The sequence below is a fragment of the Musa acuminata genome, chromosome BXJ1-5 (genome assembly GCF_036884655.1).
Source record: "Musa acuminata AAA Group cultivar baxijiao chromosome BXJ1-5, Cavendish_Baxijiao_AAA, whole genome shotgun sequence".
NCBI lineage: Eukaryota > Viridiplantae > Streptophyta > Magnoliopsida > Zingiberales > Musaceae > Musa > Musa acuminata.
Window position 1 is genome coordinate 18,695,559 of NC_088331.1, and position 22,552 is coordinate 18,718,110.

The 22,552-nt window shown below is 43.9% G+C and overlaps 1 protein-coding gene across 8 annotated transcripts in view; it reads left to right on the forward strand.

The window, feature by feature from the left end:
- Positions 1-22,552, forward strand: part of LOC103972914 (uncharacterized) — an 81,161-nt gene that overhangs the window by 30,000 nt on the left and 28,609 nt on the right. For 6 of the 8 annotated variants that reach the window (XR_010513482.1, XM_065183364.1, XM_065183363.1 and 3 more), the window contains one exon: positions 9,373-10,662. Coding sequence is in view for 7 of the 8 variants with exons in the window: in XM_065183364.1 (XP_065039436.1) it covers positions 9,373-10,662 (1,290 nt within the window). In the remaining variant the exon portion in view is untranslated. The remainder of the gene's footprint in view (positions 1-9,372; positions 10,663-22,552) is intronic. The other 2 variants (XM_065183368.1, XM_065183366.1) reach the window with 2 other exon arrangements.

Consider the following 22,552-nt stretch of genomic DNA (forward strand, 5'->3'; position numbering starts at 1 on the left):
GTGACATATGTTCTTTCAGGTTTGCTTATTCTGCATTTTGTAGTTCCTTTAGATCACAGGGTTTGCAGGCTGACGTCATTGGATGAACCTGTGTACCATGCTAGTCGACCTAGTTTGCACTTTGTGCCTTTTAAGTGAATTAGTTATTCGGCATGAGCACCACAAAATCTTGAATGCCTGGAAACATCACAATATTATAATTTACTGCAGTAGTTTGCACATTTAGTAAGTAATCAATATGGTGATATTTTAGTTGGAACTCGATCTTGTGTCATCCACCTTATTTTAGTAGTTGGAGAAAATCATTTATGTATAATTTTAAGTTTTATTGGACTTTTCATTAAAATAAGTTTATGCAGAGAGACATTAATATGCTTTGATTAGTTATCTTATGGAAAGTGAATATTGTTGACCTTAAAGTTGGTCCTTTGGGGTATGGCAGTGATGGAGTGACATGGTTGGGTTCGGGCTTGAGTGGGAGCGAATCAATTGGCCTGAGATGCTAGGTGGTCGTCGTTGAGGACTTTGTCGAGTAGGATTTGGGTGTTGATCTGGATGCCGATTTGGTATATGTTGCTCCTGAACACTGTCTGGGATCCTACAACAAGACCTAGGTCAAGGAAACCTAACTCAGTCCCTCTGATGCTTAATGGTTTGTTCGAAGTGTTGACAAATATGGGACTCAGGAAGACAGAAGAAGAGAATGAAAGAGACTATTTCTTAGGAATGATCATGCACTGTTGTTGCCTCTTTTGTACAGCGTGCTAGTTTTGCCACGCGTTTGCTTGATTTGCTCTTATATCACTTTGTCACGTCCTTAAATGGGATTGCTTAAGGCGTGCGACACCCCAGCGATATTTGTCCGCAAGGGTCAACCTAGACCTTAACCTTGTGTGGTCCACAAAGGACTTGTGGACCATTGCACATGGTGAATATACGAGTAATATGCTACCATTGCACATGAAAAGAGTACAATATTTGGGATCACAAGCAACTTAAAGTAATCAACTTTTATTAGGCACAAAAGGCTCTTAAAAATGGGCTGAATGGTTACACACAGAAGGGGGTCTTGAAGGCCTAATGTTCACCAAACACTTTCGTTGAACAAAAAGCGGACACACTAAAGATGTTGCCTCACCTCTCAGACATGTAACCAAGGCGGCATCTGCCCTGGTGCCACCCAAGGGTTCTAAGGTGTTGAGACAACTGACATTTCACATCGCGTGGCTGTCGATTAGAAATTAGCTTGTGGCACACGAGAATGGGGTTGTTTTGGCTATTTTCCCCTTTGTATGGCACTACACAACTAAAAACATTTTCGAGTTTTACAAGATAGAAAAAGAAAACAAACCAAAATAGGGTTGTCTAATAGTATTTTCTATCATGTACTTCGTAAAAACACTCGAAAATATAAAACAAAAGAGCCGAAATGCATCATGGACATGCGTCAAAGTTCAAACACCCGTCAAGTTTCGGTTGACAAGGTTGAGCCATAGTTTTAATTCGGCCACTCTTTCTTCAGTGTCTTTATCACGTTCAGGCTGCCCTTTAACTTTTGCCTCTTCTACGTGAGAGAATTATTGTGCTGTGGGAACATTGCTGCAAAGCGTCGAATACCTAGTTTGTATTGTTCCATGACATTCGTTGCTTCACCTTGTCTTATTAGCATGTGAGGCACGTCCGAACATATACCTTCACATCAGTCCTCAGCATTAGTCAACAAAAGGTCCACTCTACTAGAGTCGAAGTTTCATAGATACTTGAATGCCCCACCTATTGGGAATTGTGACACTCTTTCAAGAGTTCATGCATCAAATTGTTTGCTCATGAAACATAAACTCTATTCCCTTAGGTGTAGACAAGTCCCTTTGGGACCTAAAATTGTCGAGCCTTACTCTCTTTGATCAGTTGCATCGAGGTTACTATCTAGGGATCATTGTACAGTCTATCCTTGATCTTGGAAAGAAAGTAGGATTGCAATTGACTCGCTTGGCTGGAAGCCTTTCGGTTGCATTGCATTCAACAATTCCACCTTTTTGCCTAAGGCATCAGCCACGATGTTTGCTCGTTTGGGCTTGTCTGCCCAAGCCTCCAATGAGGAAGTAGTTGGATGAGCTATTAAGCGATGGTCGTGTCCGAGTTCGAAAGCATTGTTTGGATATCCAATTCTCTTCTAAAACAAACAATGGTCTCTTCAGAATTAGGCTTCGTTGCCTGGAAGTACTTCTCCACGTCTAAAGAAAATTTTTGAGTTCCTTTGCGTCCCTAGAACCCCTGTAGTTGTGTGGCTTGGGTGCCATCAAATTTTGTGGCAGAGTGATGCATGTGTTGTCCCCTCCTACATATAGATCACTTTTGAGCATTGTAATTCATGCCGTGAGATCAGCCACTACTTCTCGTAGGTGTTGCACGGGCTCTTTGGTGTCTTCCATTTGTTGGTCGACTCGAGATTGCATTGTGTCGATTCGAGATTTTGCCTACTCTTGCGAGTTCTCTACCCCAAAGAGTTGTTGCTGGTGTTGATAAAGTTTCTCTAAGCTCATTTTGAGGAACTTGCATTAAGTTCCATTAACTTCCAAAACATCGTAGTAGAGTTTCTTTAAGTTTGTATTAGGCAAGTCTATACACACTTTGTGTACAAACTTGTGAATGCAAAGGGCCCAACACTACCCAAAAGCCCTGTCCAGCTCTGTGCCACCCTGTCCAGCTCTGTTCCACCCTGTCACGAACTTAGCTGGTTTTGCTTAAGTCGTGCGGGACCCTTGCGTGTCCGTCCGCAAAGGTCAGCCTCCCCGAAGCCTCCCATGGTCCCTTAGGACCCCCAAAAGAGAGAACAGGATAGAGAAAACGCCTCACTCGGGATCCACAAGCAAACATCTCCGAAAACACTTCATAGACAATGCAAATTACAAACATACTTTACAAGCTTTGAACAGTTGCACAACAAAGCGTAAAATAGTCCATTACAGACCGAAAATCTCTTACACGTGTCCACATGATACAACATTTATTTACAAGCCTAAAGCGGCCACCAACCTAACTAAAAATGAGACTATTAAGCCTTCGGCCGTCCCTCTACATGCTGTGCAGAGCATGAATATACCAAAAGACACGGACATACATAAGCATTACATCAAACATTCTGTTTAGAAGTTTGTCCGTGACATTCTCCCCCACTTATTCCTTCGACGTCCTCGTCGAAGCCTCTGTTGACACTGCAACTCCTCGCCTTTGCTGAGTCTTCAATCTTCTGCTCCAGCTGCAATGCGCCTCTTGGCTCCCAGCTGCTCTCCGCTGCTGCTTTTGAGTAGTCGAACCTTTGATCCGCCATGCTGCTTCAACTCGCCAATGACTCTGACTCTAGTGTGGGGTTGGCTGAGTTGTGTTGATCCCTGTTGGTTCCTGCGGATCCTCCAGATGAAGGAAAAGACCATCCTTACTACGCTAGTCTCTCAAATGCCTCATGCTGCTTGAACTGGGTGGATGCTTATTTGAGCTTTAACGAGCATCGCCTCGCAAACTGATGAAGTTTTGGGTCATTCCTCCATAGAATTTGCTCATTAACTCTTCTTTCACTTAGTTGTCACATCCAAGTAGGTTCGCATCACTTTCTCTTTCGATTGGCATTTCGTTGGGAAATGAAGCGGACAATCTACTCTCAGTAATACTGATCACCGTTGGTGAGGATTTGATAACTATTGTCTTCCATTATCTTCGAAAGGTCTTTGAACATATGCAGAGCTCCTCTGCTGGATAGATAAGAGAATTGGGGTACTTGGTTTCGCCCATTCTCTTAAGAGTTGAGAAGGCATAGGTTACTTGACTTCGCCCGCCTCCTCGAGGTTGTGCTCCATGCATCGAGCTGGTTACTAGCCTTCGCCTGCTCTTTGCTCACACTTCTGAAGCACTTGAAGTGTTTGCACTCCTTGCGTTGACTTAGCTACTGTGATTCACCTTCTCAATGCCATCGAACTTCTGGAATGCAGTAAGTTTTCACCCCAACTTGGAGTAGTTCTCTAATAGATTTGGTCGCCTTTGGGATTGTACCGTCTTCTGCATCAACCCTGCCGCCTACTCCCCTGAGTAGCGAAGGTACACCACCGCGTATTGCCTGCTTCGTTCCTTGGTCGTGCACTCTTGCATGACCCGAAGTCCTTCACTTTCGGCTATCTTGATGAGACCACCGTTGGAGTAACATCTCTCTTCGTTTTGGAGACCACCATCCCCTTGGACTACTCCGATCTGTTGAACAAACTGTGCATTGTTCTGCCTCCTGCAAACACACTTGCTAGATTGCGACTCCACGTCAATACAGCCCCCGCTGCACCACTCAAGGCTTAGCAACATGCTGAACTCGTTGCACACTTTAGCCTCATACAGACCTATCCTTCACGTGCCAAAGAGAAAGTTTCAATGCTCCATAGTGCCGAGTTTCGGTCGCCTTGGGATGGCCGCGAACATTCCATCGTCCGCATACAAGCCCATGCATGAGTACCGAATTCTTTAAGTTAGTAATTCCCCTCACCTCTGTGAGCTTTGCACAACTCTTTCGGTCGCTGAGCAACTCATTCCACCTTGGATGGTCTCATCCTTTACCAAGCGCCTCGTTTGCCTTGAGCACCATCAAGTATGGTTGTCAACGTTGAGCCGTAGCTCAAACTCAGCCATCCCAACCTTTGTGCGCTCTGCATTCTTCCAAGCTTGTCTGTTCTCGTGGTGCCTCTTGCGCGAAGGGTTGGCCATTCCTCTGAATGCCAATCTCAGATGCTCGCTCCTCCGAGCGACTCCTTTTCCCTACATCTCCATGCTCGTTTTCTCCTAAACGGTCGCGCGTGTGCTGACTGCCCTCAACGCAGCCCCGCTAGGTCCCCCACGTTTGCATGCCAAGTGTTTCTATGAGTGCTTGTCCCGCTCTGAGACCATCTTTCACGGACTTAACTGGTTTTGCCTAAGTCGTACGGCACCCTTGCGTGTCCGTCCGCAAAGGTCAGCCTCCCCGAAGCTTCCCATGGTCCCTTAGGACCCCCAAAAGAGCGAACAGGATAGAGAAAATGCCTCACTCGGGATCCACATGCAAACATCTCCGAAAACACTTCATAGACAATTCAAATTACAAACAAACTTTACAAACTCTGAACAGTTGCACAACAAAGGGTAAAATGGTCCATTACAGACCGAATATCTCTCACACGTGTCCACATGACACAATCTTTATTTACAAGCGTAAAGCGGCCACCAACCTAACTAAAAATGGGACTATTAAGCCTTCGGTCGTTCCTCTACATGCTGTGTAGAGCATGAACATACCAAAAGATACGGACATACATAAGCATTACATCAAACATCCTATTTAGAAGTTTGTCCGTGACAACCCCGGGTTCTAGGGGTTTGAGATGGTTAGCATTTTTCATCGAACCAAAAATTGGATAGTTTTGGCCCAGTTTAGCCCAATTCAATGAGTGGTCGCTGTGCAGCCTTGAGAGGGGAGGAAAGGAGAAGAGATGGGAGAAGATGAGTGGAAAAGTAAGGAGAGGGGACAAGAAGAGAGGAAAAGTAAGGAGAGTGGACAGGAAGAGAGGAAAAAAGGGAGGAGAGGAGAGGAGAAGGAAGAAGATGGTAGGAGAAGAAAGGAAAGGAGATGAGACGTAGGAGAGATGAGGAGAAACGATTCTTGCAACAATAAGCAATGTTGAATGATCATCGAGGTAGGGAGGCTGCAACTCGCTCCCCTCACGGGCCACAGCAACAGATAGGGTTCATTTCCTTGTCGCTTCTGCAGGAAGCTGTGGCGATCAACAACGTTGAATGGCTGTCGACGAGCTTCTCGTCTCTAGCGACAACAATGATTAAGGCATGTTGTGTCTCGTAGTATCGTTGCTCCTTCGACATTAAGGTTAGTTTTTCTTTTTTTCTTTTATATACATCTGAGTTGATTCAATCAGTTCGAGTCGACTCATCCAAATTGACCAATCTTAATGAGTCGACCGAACTTATTAAGTCAACATGCAAATCGGGTTGATTCTACCCTTATTATAGTACAACATCTGACCGGACTCGTGAGGTCTGACCTGGGCCATAATCACATGATCCAACGGCCCAGATCATGAGTTCAACAACCTTGAAGATAACTAGGAGATGAATTGGTATCTAATGACACTATTTCTGTGAAAATTAGATGCCAAACAATTAAGTTACAATAGTTTGGTAGTTCTATGCAATTTAGTCTTGAAAACTTTATATAGAGATAGTTTGGATACTTCGTTGATTTCGATTTGATACACCTGATTTTAGCAAAATTCTTAGCTTTACTCAAAGATGGGTCAAAATGAATTAGATGCATCAACCTTAATTGAAGTTAGTTGATTTTGGTTAATCTAGGTAATATGGCAACCTCAATAGAAGAAAAAGAATAGGATAGAAAAAAGAAGAGGAAGTTGAGGTTGAAGAAAAGACAGAAGCCCATCATGAAACAAAGAAGATGCTTCCCTCATTTTGTTTGTTATTCACTACAACTATCATTGCAGTCATCGCATTTGCCACTACTAACTATTTTTATTATCTTAAACATCCATTGTTAGTAAAATAAAGAAGAGACTAGAGAGTAGAGAGTACATTGTGAGAGGATAAAAGAGGACAATTATTGCTCTTACCATATATGTTGCTACAGAGAAGTGAGGTGTTACAGTGCTTTCAATTAATTTCAAGATCCATAGGCACTCTCTCTGAATGACACCTTAATTTGTCTCATTATTACCTGATACTTCTTTTGCATGGTGATTAAAGAGCCTTTATGGTTATAATTGGTCTGTTGCTATGTTTAAAACTGCAAGTGGATGAATTTTGAGCCTTGTGTATAAATGATTTTTTTCTGGATTTTTTTTCATTATTTTTATTTTTTAGGATTATATTTCACATAGTTTTTAACTTTGTGTTTTCAATTTCATATGTCATTTTAGAAAATTAAATATTTATGAAGGTAAAGGAATGTTTAGCATATAATATTTTTTTCCTCAAATTTTCTTTAGTGAACTTTCTTTTTTATTTCTTATGTTTTATATTTTTATGTTGTATTCCCGGACTGATTGCAATCATTTGATCTGATACTGATTTATTTTGCTGAACCCAATTGTAGATCACGTGCTCATCCTGATCTTAATTTATCTTATGAATTTATCTATGAAACTGGTTTTACAACTAGGTTCCTGATGAGAATTGATCTCTTTTGGTTCAATAAAAATGAGCACAATCCCGATTAGATACTCACTTGATCAAATCTAGCAGTTATATTAGATTTATCTGATTAATTTAAACCAACACTAATTAAATTCCCACTCGATTGTCCTCAAACTGGGCACTTTGCTTGAGCTTGTCCTCAATGAAGTTGTTTGGACCAATTAAACTAAATACAGTTACTATAGAAATAAGCAATCTAATACTGTAGTCAACTTGTCTTGTTTGATGTGGGTGTGAGTTTTCAGTTTATGTGGATCCATACATGACCTATACTCATAATTGAAGTGTATATGTACTTCCTTTTTTCTTATTTTTCCTCCAATCCCAACTATTCTTACCTCCCTACTCATCCACTTCCAAACTCTAAATAAAAATATTACAATATCTGATCTTCTTATATGGTTAGCCAATATAAGTACATGCTGTTGGCAAAACATGCCATATTCCTGTACAGTTACACAGCATGTCACGGCCTTAGCTGGAATTGCCTAAGGCATGAGGCATCCTTGCGGTCAAGACGCGAACTTAGCTTGCGTTGCCTAAGTCGCGCTTCGCCCTTACGATATTGCTCCGCAAAGATCAGCCCACTTGCAACCTCTCGCAGGTCCCGAAGGACCTGTAAAAGAGAAAGTTGATTAGTTTGAAAGAACGAGCGACGGACAAGTCCCGACGTCTCACGAAAAGAGGGGAAGCTTTACAAGCAATTCAGCGAGCACCTTACGTGCACAAGAGAAAAGAGGGAGAGGGGGAAAACAAGGGCTTTAGAAGGTTGAACGAACAGCTGCAAGCCCACAAACAGTTGCTCACCGAGTCCCGGGCGCGACAACAAGTTCCCGTCAAGGCAACGAGCGAACTTGCGAATGAGTGTTCAACGCCCGGTACTATACCGAAGCCCTATCCAGCCCTGTGCCACCCGAGGGGTTCCAAGGGGCTGAGATGGCTGACGTTTTGGTAAGTGGAGGCAGATTCCAGAAATCAGCCCGCAACACACGAAAACGGAGCTGTTTTGGGGCTGTTTTGCTCGGTTCGGTGAGCGGTCGCTTTGTAACGCTGCAGCTTGTTCGAACTTACATTTTTACAAGCAAAATGACCCAAAACCAAGAGAAAACATGCTGTCAAGCAGCTGTACATGTAGGTGTCAATGATGAACGGTTCGTTGAATGGAGTTGTTGCGAGTGCGCGACGACCGTTCGTGACAAGCAGGCAGAGGAAAAATAAAACTAAGAAAAAGGGGAACAAAGAAAGAAAACAAATAATGAGGGGGTAAGAAACTCCCGATCCATGTACCACTATTGATGCAGATCGTTTGCCTTTGTGATATATATAAATATTTTTTCTTCCCTTCCTGCTTTTTGTTGATATTTTGCCAACCTAATATGCGCTTTGCATGATACTCCTAATGCGAAGTGGTGGCCACCTGGTCAGATACAGGACTTTTTTTTTCTCTTTATTTGCTTTTTCTGAGCTTGCTGATTCTTGATTGTTTACACAAACAACTTGAGATGCTTCTCTGCAAAACCACACCTTAAAAATATTATTATTTGTTGGTACCGTGGATGGGATCCTTATTCACTTGGAGCAATATGTGCCCTTTCTTTATTTGGTGCTTTCACGTATAAATAGCATAGTTTATATGGTCTGATAAATAGCATAGTTTCTTGCTGAAGTTATATGACATGACAAAATATTATATTTATAAGAATTACTTGTCTTCTTTTGCAGCCCTGGTTAGTGCTTTCATGTGTTGCTTCAATGATCATATCATGATATATTTGCCATAGAATTGGTTTCATATTTTGGATTCAGTTAAGATTCCAAATAATTATTTTCCATTTTAATATTGGACTGAGGCACTCTGGCATGTTTAGTTTACATAACTGAGTACCCTTTTTTTAAAAAAAAATCTCAGAGTCTTTTGTTGCTCATTTCCATGATTGTGGATTAAACCGAATTATTTATTCGAAAAACCTAAGGGCGAAGAAACATTTAAACTTTTCCTGCTTATATGATATTTTAAATGTGAAACTTATGTTTGAAGTCCTGATGTTGCTGGCATTAATTTTGTCAGAATAACTTTCTTTTTTGTTATTAAACTTTGCATTCTTTATTTGTTCTCATTTAAACTTTTGAATATGATAGTCAACTGGCAGAGCTGGAAAGACTTCAATTGGTGATATTTTGGATGACTTTCTTCGTCAAAGATTCGGTGGTGATTCCTATGAGCGTATTGATCGTGGAATAGCAATGTCAAAGAAACTGGCTGCACTGAACATGTTTAATGACAAGGAGAGAGGAAGATTTGTCTTTTTAATTGAAAATCGTGCATGCTTACCAAGCATCAAACTTGCATGCATTGACGCTATTATAATTTATGATAGTGATTGGAATCCATTGAATGATCTACGTGCGCTTCAGAAGATAACTATTGAATCACTGCGTGATTATGTAGCTGTTTTTCGTCTATATTCATCCTTTACAATAGAGGAAAAACTTTTAATTCTTGCAAAGCAGGATATGATACTTGACAACAATATGGATAACGTAAGCCCTAGTGTCTGCCATTCGCTTCTTAGTTGGGGTGCCTCATGCCTCTTTCACCGACTAGAAAAGTTCCATCAACTTCAATCCTTGGATAATTATTCTCCAAATTCCTCTGATAAAATGCTTCTGCTTAATGATGTGCTGGAAATATTAACAAAAATACCAGCCTATATTCCTAGCAAATGTTCAATTTTGGTAAAGGTCCAGCAGAGTGGAGCATCCTATTCAAGAAATATAGTTTTGGCTGGTGAGCAAGGAGCCTCCTCATTCGATAAAGATCTGTGCAGTTTCTGGTCAAATTTATTGGAAGGAAGACATCCTCAATGGCGATACATTTCTAAGCCATCTCATAGTCAGAGAAGTCGTAGAAAGGTTCACAATATGGACAAACTTGTAATGCCACCTGAATCAGAAAATGAAAAAGCAGAGAAAAAGCGGAGGAAGGTGGTTAGCAGCAATACTGTTGATCCACTATATTCGGAATGTTCATTTCAAGGAAGACAAGCTGAAGGCAATAGCAATTTGTTGTCTGGAAATCATGATCAGCCATCTCTTAGTTTCATGACTAAAGCAGCTTTCATGTCAAGTAGCTTGCAGACAGAGACTGGTATTACTGTACTGTTAAGAATTGGATTGCAATATGTCATCTTTCTTGGCGATTTTGATATTCTTTATTTTGTTGTGGGATTAAATGTTGCAGAAGCACAACTAACATGTCAAGGAAAGGATGTATCACATGTGTCTCCAATGTCTGATGGTACTTCTGATGTAAATAAGCCTCACGAGGTTGATTTAAATGGGAGAGAGAAATTAAGTTCCTCTCAAAGGAACCTTCATCTTTCGTTGAAGCCAAAGTTATCAAAGCTCTGTGAGGTATTGAAACTTCCGGTAAGCAAAATTAACAATTTGTTTTAGTTTCTTGAACTTTGGGCTCATCACTATTTTTCTACGCAGTGTGTATTGTGACATTTGAACCTCAACTGAGTACAAGTAGTTCTTTTGCAGTGTATTTTAAGCAGCATGCTCTATAAAAAAAAAGCAGCATTGCTCTAGAAAAAGAATTTATCTAATTTTTTCCCCTTTTGACCATCAAATAATAATCAAGCAATCTCCTTTTGGACCATTCTAATGGGTTTTCTTTATTTTTCCATAAAATTCTCAAATAGATTTGCTAACTTTAGATTGTTCATGTAATTTTATTCATGGTTCGTGTGACCGGTACCATTATATCGATCGACCATTGGTACAATACGTACCGATCCATATGATGTATTAACACATGGTACGGTGGGCGTATCAATAGATCGGTATGTACTGCCGATATCAGTTCTTTTTCGGATCGATATGTATCACTTGTACCTGATGGTATGTCACGGTACTGTCACGAACAAAATTGTAAATAAGGTGTTTGATGTAATGTTTGTATATATCTGTGTCTTTCGGTTTTGTTTATGCCTTGCACATGTAGAGGGCTTGCAGTAGGTTTGTCAACTTTATTTTAGTTGGATTTTGTGTTCATTTCAGGCTTGTAAACGTAAGTTGTATAGACTTATTGCGAAGAGGTGAAATTGCCCAAAAACAAACCATCCAGACAGTCATTTTGGGGGTTTTTTAGCTCTATAGAGTGGTGTGGAGTGTCAGCCAGCACAACACTCGGGAACTACCCGGGTGGCACATGACTGGATGGGCCTTTGGGGTATTGTTTAGGGCTGGTTCGCTGTCTTGTTCCACAGCAGTGTCATATGGGCACTTGTGGAGACTTTTGGCCGCGACGGGCAACCTCGGACCCTTTGTAGCACGATTGTTTAGAGGTTTCGAAATCTATATTTGTAATTTGCATTATCTATCAAGTGTTTGCTGAAATGGTTACTTGTGGGATCTCGAGTTAATCGCTTTCTCTAACCCATCTTCTCTTTTGCATATTATTGGGGATCAAAAGAGGTTTTGGGGAGATTGACCCTATTTGGATGGACATGCAAGGGTGCTGTACGACTTAGTCAAATCTAAAGATTTTAATTTTGGTATGGGTGATACGTAACGGTCCGCCAGTAGACCGGTACACGGACCGCCCGCTATTGGGCGATACCATCGATTGGGGCTATTTTCGCCCCGTTACCGTCCTAAACTGGTCGTCACCACTCGCTATCGGGTGGTATTAACCGAGGGAGAAGAAAGAAGAGGGAGAATGATGGTATTAATCGAGGGAGAAGAAAGAAGAGGGAGAAGAAGAGGAGAACTTGGAGATCGGCGCTGCTCTCCCTCCTCGTCTTGTCACGGACAAAACTGTAAACAGGGTGTTTAATGTAATAGTCATGTATGTCCGTGTTTTTTGGTCAGTGATTTAAAAAGCGCTAGGCGCCAATAGGCACTAAGGTCCAAAAACGCCCAAGGCGCTAGGCGCTCGCTCGAGCGAAGCGAGATGCTAAAATATAAAAATATATAATATAATTAATAAATATAATTATTTAAAAATTTAAATAAAAATATGCTATTAAATTAAGAAAATTAACAGTATTAAAATCAAAATAACATATTATTAATTTAATAACAGTATTAAAATCAAAATAATATATTATTAATCTATTAACAGTATTGAAAATTAATAATTTCAAATAAACCTAATAATATTAACAGTATAAAGTATATTGTTAATTGTATACAGTATACTATTAACAGTATACTGTATATACTATTAACAATATAAAGAAGGAGAAGAAGGAAGAGTGTAAGGGGTGCTGAATGAGAAAAGAGGAAGCGGCAGCGGTAGCGGGAGTGTAAGGAGGCAGCGGCAACGGGAGTGTAAGGAGGCAGCGGCAACAGGAGCAGGAGTGTAAGGAGGCAGCGACAGCCGGAGTGTAAGGAGGTAGCGACAGCGGGAGTGTAAGGAGGCAGCGGCAGCGGCGAGCAGCGACAGTGGGAGCAAGAGCGGGAGCAGGGAGCGGCGATAGCAACAGCGACAGCGGCGAGCAGCGGGATCGGGATCGGGAGCAGCAATGACAACGAGGGTTAGGGTTGGGTTGTCGCTGATATCGATTTTAGTTGGTTCGATTGAACCAACTAACCATTGGAGACCGAACCAGACCTAAAATCCTAGTTCGGTCACCTGGTTTAACCCAGGCGCTCGCCCGAAGCGCCCAGTGCCTGGGCTCGAGCGAGCGCCCAGGCAACGCCTTTTTGAACCGCGCCACCTGGATGTTAAGCGAGGCGCTCGGGCCTCGCCTTGCCTCGCCCGAGCACCTAGGCGAGTGCTCGAGCGCCTTTTTAAATCACTGCTTTTGGTTTATTCATGCTTTGTACAGCATGTGGAGGGATGGTCAAAGGCTTAACAACCTCATTTTAGTTGGGTTTGGTGGTCGTTTTAGACTTGTAAATAAAGTTCGTGTCATGTGAACACTTGTGAGAGATGTTCGGTCTATAGTGGACCATTTTGGATCCTCTGTTGTGCAACCGTTCAGAGCTTGTAAAAGTTTGTTTGTAATTTACATTGGCTATAAAGTGTTTTATGAAATGATTGCTTGTGACTCCCGAGTGAGACGTATTCTCTAACCCGTTTTCGCTTTTGTAGGTCCTAAAGGACCATAGGAGGTTTTAGGGAGGCTGACATTTGCGGACGGACACGCAAGGGTGCTGTACGACTTAGGCAAAACCAGTTAAGTTCGTGACAGATGGTATTAGAGCGGGAGAAGCACTTATAGAAACACTTGGCATGCAAACGTGGGGGACCTATCGAGGCTGTGTTGAGGGCAACCAGTACGTGCGACCGTTTGGGGGAGCGGGCATTTGAGATTGACATTCAGAGGAATAGCCAACCCTTCATGTTAGAGGCACTACGAGGACAAGCAAGCTGGGAAGAATGCGTAGCACACAAAGGTTGCGATGGTTGAGTTTGAGCTACGGCCCAACATTGGCAACCATACATGATGGTGCTCAAGGCAAGCGAGGCGCTTGGTAAAGGATGAGACCATGTAAGGTGGAATGGGTTGTTTAGCGACTGAAAGAGTTGTGCAAAGCTCACATTGGTGAGGGGAATTGCTAACTTGAAGAATTTGATACTTATGCAAAGGCTTGTATGCGAACGATGGAGTGTTTTGTCATGGACTTAGCTAGAATTGCCTAAGTCGTGAGGCACCCTTATGGCAAAGACGCGAACTTAGCTTGAGTTGCCTAAGTCGTGACGCACCCTTGCGCCAACTTCTCGGACTTAGCTGGCATTGCCTAAGTCATGAGGCATCCTTGCGACATATGCGTCCGCAAAGGTTTAGCCTAGTTGCAATCTCGTATAGGTCCCAAAGGACCTGTAAAACAGAAAGTTGATTAGATTGAAAACGAGTGACGAACAAGTCCCGACGTCTCGCGAAGAGGGAAGCTTTACAAGCAATTTAGTAAGCACCTTGAGTGCATAAGAGAAAAGAGAGAAAAGAGGAAAACAAGGACTTTGAAAGGTTGAATGAATATCTGCAAGTCCACAAACAGTTGCTCACCGGGTGCCAAGCGTGAAGGCAAGTTCCCGTCAAGAAAACGTGCGAACTTGTGAAGATTGTTCAACGCCCGACAATATACCGAAGCCGCATCCAATCTTGTGCCACCTGGGGGGGTTCTAGGGTGTTGAGATGGCTGACGTTTTGGGCATGGTAGCGGGCTGCAGAAAACAGCCCACAACACGCGAAAACAGAGCCATTTTGGAGCTTTTTGGCCTGGCACGGTTAGCGGTTGCACGATAGTGCTGTAACCTGTTCGAATATGTATTTTTACAAGCAAAACACACAAAACCAAGGCAAAACAGGCTGCTGTGTCTCTATTCAAGCATGCAAAAGTGACGAACGGTTCGTTGAATGAAGTTGTTGCGAGTGCGCAATGACCGTTCGTGACATTCTCCCCCACTTAAACTGTCGACGCCCTCATCGACGCTTGTTGGTAGTTGTTGATGATTGCTTCTTCATGTCGTAGGGCGTCTTCGGGCTCCCAACTAGTTTCAGTTCGGGGAAGCTTTCGCCACTTCACCAAGTACGCGGTCTGCTCAGCTCCATTGGGTAGCTTTATCTTGCGATCCGCATAATGGTTTCAACTCGCTTCTCATAGGAGGCTCTGGTGGGGGGTTGCAGAGTTGAAACACTTCGAGAAGTATCTTGCAGATCTGAGTGGTAGACTTTCAAGTTGCTGGCGTGAAAATCATTGTGAATTTTGAGCCACACCAACCGCTATAACCTGTAGGAGACGTTGTCCACCCTACTGATAATTGGGAAAGACCCTTCATACTTGCGCACCAATCCTTTGTGTACTTTTTCCTAAAGAATTAGAGTGATGCTGGTGGGAGCTTCACCAACACCAAATCGTCGACTTTGAACTCTTGCGGTCGCCTTCCCAAGTCGGCGCACTTAATCTTTTTGGCCGCCTTCGCCAAGTAAGCCCGCGCAATATCTGCATTTCGATGTCATTTTTTTGCAAAGTGATATGCTGACGGACTACTCCCAGTATATCCGATAGCCAAGGTGAGGAGTTGACGGTTGTTTTCCTGTAATGATCTCGAAGGGGCTCTTGTTGGACGTAGAGCTCCGCTGCAAGTTGTAGGAGAATTGGGCTATGTCCAACATCTTCACCTAATCTCGTTGGTTGGTACTCACGTAGTGCCGAAGATATTGCTCCAGGAGCGAGTTTATCCCTTCGGTTTGGCTATCCGTTTAGGGGGTGGAGGCTTGTGGAGATGTATAACTTAGATCCCAACAATTTGAATAGCTCGGTCCAGAATCGTCCTAGGAACTGAGCGTCTCGATCACTGATGATATTATGCTGGACTCCTGAATACTTCACCACATTCTTCATCATCAGCTTGGCCGCCTCTTTTGCTAAACAGTGTAGGGGTGCAGCAATGAAAGTTACATACTTTGAAAATCGATCGACCACCACGAGTATCGATCCGAGTCCTTCTACTGCCGGCAAGCTTGATATAAAATCCAAGGAAATGCTCTCCCACGACCTTTCTAGTACGGGCAACGACTCCAAAAGTCCTACCGGCTTCCGTTGCTCCACCTTGTCTTGTTGGTAAGTGAGGCATGTTCGAACATATTCCTCCACATCAATACCCATCTTCGGCCAGTAGAAAGCCCTCTCCATGAGAGCCAAGGTTCTGTGAATGCCCGGATGTCCACAGCCCAAAGGGAATCGTGACACTCTCTTAAGAGCTCACGCCTCAAATTGTCCACTCGAGGGACATAAATCCTATTCCCTTTTATGTAAACGAGTCCCTCTTGGACGCAAAATCGTCGTGCCTGATCTTATTTGATGAGCTGTATCAAGGTTACTGCTTGGGGATCACTGTACAGTCCATCCTTGATCCTTGAAAGGAAGTGGGAGTGCAACTGACTTGCTTGGCCTCGGCCCTCAAATTGTCGCCAAACTCGTAGATAGTGGACCACCGGTGTCATCTCCTTCTCGTGCACCAGATACCGCCACTCGGTCTCGTTGAGCTTGCGGCTGTCGGAGGCCACCGGATGACCCTCCTGCATGAGTACCCCAATAGTGAAGTCTAAAGCATTTGTATGGATTTCGAAGGGCTCCCCATAGTTCGGCAATTTGAGCACCGGTTCTTCCAACACAACAGCCTTCAGATCTTGGAAAAAACTTCACATTTATCAGACCACCTCCAAGGTTGCTCCTTCTTTAGTAAGTCCGTCAGTGGAGTTGCATGCTTCGAATACCCTGTTATGAAGCGTCGATTGTAGTTGATGAAACCAAGGAAGGATCTCAGCTCTAGCACCTTCTTTGGAGTTCGCCATTCCGCAACAGCTTGCACCTTCGATTTGTCCATCCGAATGGAGCCATCACCGATTCGATGTCCCAAGAATAAGATCTCTGTTTGAGCAAAGTCGCACTTCTCCCTTTTCACGAACAAAGTATTCTCCCTGAGAACCTTGAAAATTATCCGAAGGTGCTCGACGTGCTCCTCGAGCGTTTGGCTGTTGATGACAATATTGTCCAAGTAGACGACCACGAACTTATCCAAATACTCTTTGAATAGTTGGTTCATAAGAGTGTAGAACGTGGCTGGAGCGTTGGCAGATCTATCGATCGCGAAGAGAGGGATGCAGATGTGAGGCGACTGATAGTAGGGCCATGGGCATGATAGCGCCATGGTACCGCAGAGGTGGGACTTTCGTGAAGTCATCGATCCCTTGCTCTCAAGGGGGGAGAGCGTTTGGTCGTGAAAGGGGTTGGGGAGGTGGAGAATGCAGAGGCAAACTTCAAGTACCGAGACAAGGTTGAAGGGCAGAGGCTAGGGAATTTTGTAAGATCGGTGTCAACGAGCTTCTCATCAAGATAGCCAGAAGTGGAGGACTTCGGGTTGGTGCAAGAGTGCATGACCAAGGAACGAAGCATGCAGTACGTGGTGCTGTACCTTTGCTACTCAGTGGAGTAGGTAGCTGGGTTGATGGAGAAGACGGTACAATCCCAGAGGCGACCAAAACTATTAGAGACTTACTTCAAGTTGGGGTGAAAACTTTCTGCATTCCAGATGTTCGATGGCATTGGGAAGGTGAATCATAGTAACTAACTCAACGCATGGAGTGTAAATACTTCAAGTGTTTCAGAAGTGTGAGCAAAGAGCAGGCGAAGGCCAGTACTCAGCACAATCCGTGGAGTACAACCCTCGAGGAGGCGGGCGAAATCAAGTAACCTTTGCCTTCTCAACTCTTAAGAGAACGGGCGAAATCGAGTACCCTAATTCTTTTATCTATCCAATAGAGGAGCTTTTCCAAGGTTTAAAGACCCTTCGAAGAAATCTAATGGAAGACAATAGTTATCGAATCCTCACCAATGGTGATCAGTGCTACTGAGAGTAGATTATCCGCTTCATTTCCCAATAGAATGTCAATCGAAAGCGGAAGTGTTGCAAACCTACTTGGAAGTGACAACTAAGTGAAAGAAGAGTCGATGGACAAATTTTGTAGAGGAAGAACCTAAAAACTTCAAAAATTTCCGAGGCGATGCTCGTTAAAGCTCCAACAAGTATCCACCTAGTTCAAGAAGCATGAGACATTTGAGAGACTGACGCATAGTAAGGATGGTCTTTTCCTTCATCCGAAGGATCCGTAGGAACCAACAGTGATCAACACAACTCAGCCAACCCCACACTAAAGTTAGAGTCATTGGCCAGTTGAAACAGCATGACAGATCAAAAGTTCGACTACTCAACAACAGTGACAAAGAGCAGCTGAGAGCCAAGAGGCGCATTGTAGTTGAAGCAAAAGATTGAAGACTTAGCAACGGTGAGGAGGCAAAGGCTTTGATGAGGACGTCGAAGGAATAAGTTGGGGAGAATGTTATGGACAAAACTGTAAACTAGGTGTCTAATGTAATGCCTATCTATGTCCGTATCTTTTGGTTTGTTCATGCTTTGCATAGCATGTAGAGGGACGGTCAAAGGCTTAACAGCCCCATTTTAGTTGGGTTTGGTGGTCGTTTTAGGCTTGTAAATAAAGGTTGTGTCATGTGAACACTTGTGAAAGATGTTCGGTCTGTAGTGGACCATTTTGGATCCTTTGTTGTGCAACCGTTCAGAGCTTGTAAAAGTCTGTTTGTAATTTGCATTGGCTATAAAGTGTTTTATGAAATAATTGCTTGTGGATCCCGAGTGAGATGTATTCTCTAACCCGTTTTCTCTTTTGTAGGTCCTAAGGGACCATAGGAGGTTTCGGGGATACTAACCTTTGTGGACGGACACGCAAGGGTGCCTCTCGACTTAGGCAAAACCGGCTAAGTCCGTGACAGTCTATCGGAGACTTCTCCTCATCCGCGTGGGGAGAGGAATCCTTAGTATCGCGGGGAGAAGAAACGGTTTCTTGTCCCCACCTTTTCCATGCGAGCAAAAAAGAGGCGACGTAGCCGAGGCGATGTCGTAGAAAACAATTTATTTTTTTACTTATATATATATATATATATATATATATATATATATATATATATATATATAACGAGGTGACATTGCGTCGGTTTTTTGTCCGCGTGTGGGGAAGAAACCGAGGTTTCTTCTCCCCACACGCCAAAAAGGGCGACGAGGTAGTCGCCCTTTTATTTTACTTATATATATATATATATATATGTATGTATATATATATAAATATATATATGTATATACATATATGTCACGAACGATCGTCGCGCACCCGCAATAACTTTGTTCAACGAACCATTTGTCGCTTTTACATCCATGTATAGATGCTTGACAGCATGTTTTGCCTTGGTTTTATTTGTTTTTGCTTGTAAAAATGCATGTTCGAATAGGTTGTAGCGCTACAGTGCGACTGGTCACCGCGTCGGGCAAAACTGTCCCAAAATGGCTCTGTTTTCACGTACCACGACTTGTTTTCCACAGACCGTAGCTGCATGCAAAATGTTAGCCATCTCAGCACTTTAGAACCCCTCGGGTGGCACAAGGCTGGAAGGGGCTTCGGTATAGTGTCAGATGTTGAACAATCTTCATAAGTTCACACGTTAACTTGACGGGAACTTGCCTTCGCGCCCGGCACCCGATGAGCAATTGTTTGTGGACTTTTAACCGTTCGTTCTACCTTCTAAAGTCTTTGTTTTCTCCTTCTTCTCTTTTCTCTCTTGCACTCAAGGTGCTCGTTGAATTGTTTGTAAAGCTTCCCCCTTCACGAGACGTTGGGGCTTGTCCGTCGCTCGTTTTCAATCTAATCAACTTTTTGCTTTACAGGTCCTTTGGGATCTGTACAAGGTTACAACTCGGCTGACCCTTTGCGAACGAATATGTCGCAAGGGAGCCTCATAATTTAGGGACCTGTACAAGGTTACAAGCTCAAAAGGTAAGTCCCTAAAACCTGGCTGGTACTTCTTGTGCGGAGGGCCGCACATAGTGAGGGAATGCCCACAGAAACAAGCACTCAATGCCTTAATAGCTTCAATCCATCCCCCCAAATTAGACAAGGGCAAGGCCGTCGCCCTCAATTCAAGTAGTTCAGAATCTAGTAGCGACGATGAGGAGTCGCAAGATCCTCGAATGGGAGCAATGCGTTTGTTGAATGCATTGCGGGGTCAAGTGGGAGAGAACATGAAGGCAAAGCCATTGAAAGCAGAGAGTAGCGAGCTGATGTACGTGGACATTAAGCTCAATGGCCAAACAACCCGTGCAATGGTGGACACGAGCGTTACCTACAACTTTATTGCTTACCGAGAAGCAAAACGACTTGGGCTGATCTTGTAGAAGAACTCAAGTCGGATGAAGGCGGTGAACTCGGAGGCCATGCGGATCTCTTGGCTGGCAAAAGGAGTCCTCATCAAGATTAGAACATGGAGCAGGAGCACAAACATAATGGCGGTGCCATTGGACGACTTCAAAGTGATCCTCGGAATGGAGTTAATGCACGCGACGAAGTTGGTGCTAATTCCATTCCTAAACTCCCTATGTATGATGGGAGGTGACGACCCCTGTGTGGTTCCCATCCTGCTCATCGTGGACTTGTTTGACCAACTGCGCAAAGCAAAGTATTTCTTCAAACTCGACCTTCGGTTAGCGTACTGGTAGGTGCGTATTACTAAAGGTGACGAAGCGAAGACTACTTGCATGACCAGGTTTGGAGTATTTGAGTTCTTGATGATGCCTTTCGGCTTAATCAATGCTCTGGTCACATTCTGCACTCTTATGAACCAACTATTCAAGGAGTATTTGGATAAGTTTATGGTCGTCTACTTGGACGATATTATCGTCTATAGCCAAATGCTCGAGGAGCATGTCGAGCGCCTTCGAACAAGTTTCAAGGTTCTTAAGGAGAACACTTTGTTCGTGAAAAGGGAGAAGTGCTACCTTGCTCAGACGGAGATCTTATTCTTGGGGCATCGAATCGGTGATGGTTCCATTCGGATGGACAAATCAAAGGTGCAAGCTGTTGCGGAATGGCGAACTCCAAAGAAGGTGCCGGAGCTGAGATCCTTCCTTGGTTTCGTCAACTACTATTGATGCTTCATAGTTGGGTATTTGAAGCGCGCAACTCTACTAACGGAGTTGTTGAAAGAGCAGCCTTGGAGATGGTCTGACAAATGTTAAGTTGCATTCCAAGATCTAAAGGCTGTTGTGTTAGAAGAACCAGTGCTCAAATTGCTGGACTATGGCAGCGATTTAAAAAGGTGCTCGGGCGCTCACCTAGGCGCTCGAGCGAGGCGAGGCGAGGCCCGAGCGCCTCGCTAATCTCCCAGGCGGTGCGCGCCACCTGGGCACTCGCCCGAGCCTAGGCGCTGGGCGCTTCGGGCGAGCGCCTGGGTTAACCAAGGCGACTGAACCAACTAAAACTACTGTAAGTGACAACCGAACCCTAACCCTCGCCGCTGCCGCTCCCGATCCTGATCCCGCTGCTCGTCGTTATCGCTGCTCGCAAATGCTGCCGTTGTCGCTGCTCGCAAACGCTGCCGCTGTTGCTGCTCGCGCCTCCCGCTGCTCGCCACTTCCGCTCCCGCTCCCGCTCCCGTTGCCGTTGCTCGCCGCTATCGCTGCTCGCAAACGCTGTTGCTGTCGCCGCTTGCGCCTCCCGTTGCTCGTCGCTCCTATGCCCGCTCCCGCTCCCGCTGCTCGTCGCTGTCGTTGCCGCTGTCATCGCTCGCCGCTGCAGCTGCCTCCTTACACTCCGCTACCGCTACCGCTTCCTCTTTTCTCAGTCAGCAGGCTCAGCACCCCCTTACATTTCCTTCTTCTCCTTTTGTTAACAGTATACAGTATACTGTATACTGTTAAATACTGTTAATATTGTTAAGTTTATTTGAAATTATTAATTTTCAATACTGTTAATATATTTTCTTAATTTAATAGCATATTTTAATTTAAAATTTTAAATAATTATATTTATTAATTATATTATATATTTTTATATTTTAGCGTCTCGCTTCGCTCGGGCGAGCGCCTAGCGCCTCGGGCGTTTTTGGACCTTGGCACCTAGCGCTTTTTAAATCACTGGACTATGGGGAGCCCTTCGAAGTCCATACAAATGCTTTAGATTTCACTATTGGGGGAGTACTCAATCAGGAGGGTCATTTGATTGCCAACGAGAGCCGCAAGCTCAATGAGATCGAGCGGCGGTATTCGGTGCATGAGAAGGAGATGACAGCGGTGGTCCACTGTCTATGAGTTTGGCGGCACTACCTTTTCGGATCACGATTTGTGATGAGGACGAACAACATCCCCAAGCAGTAACCCTAATGTAACTAATCAAAGAAGGCAAGACACGACGATTTAGGGTCCAGGAGGGACTCGTCTACACAAATGGGAATAGGGTTTATGTTCCTTGAGTGGACAATTTGTGGCGCAAACTCTTGAGAGAGTGTCACGATTCCCTTTGGGCAGGATATCTGGGCATTCACCGAACATTGGCCCTCGTGGAGAGGGCCTTCTACTGGCCGAAGATGGGGATTGATGTGGAGGAATATATTCGAACGTGCCTTACTTGCCAACAAGACAAGGTAGAGCAGCGGAAGCCGGTGGGACTTTTGGAGCCAATGCCCGTATCAAAAAGGTCGTGAGAGAGCATTTCCTTGGACTTCATATTAAGCTTGCCGGTAGTAGGGGGACTCGGATCGATATTTGTGGTGGTCGATCGATTTTCAAAGTATGTAACTTTCATTGCTGCACCCCTACACTATTTAGCAAAGGAGGCGGCCAAGCTGATGATGAAGAATATGGTGAAGTATTTGGGAGTCCCGCACAATATCATCAGTGATCGAGACGCTTGGTTTCTGGGACGATTTTGGACCGAGCTATTCAAATTGTTGGGGTCTA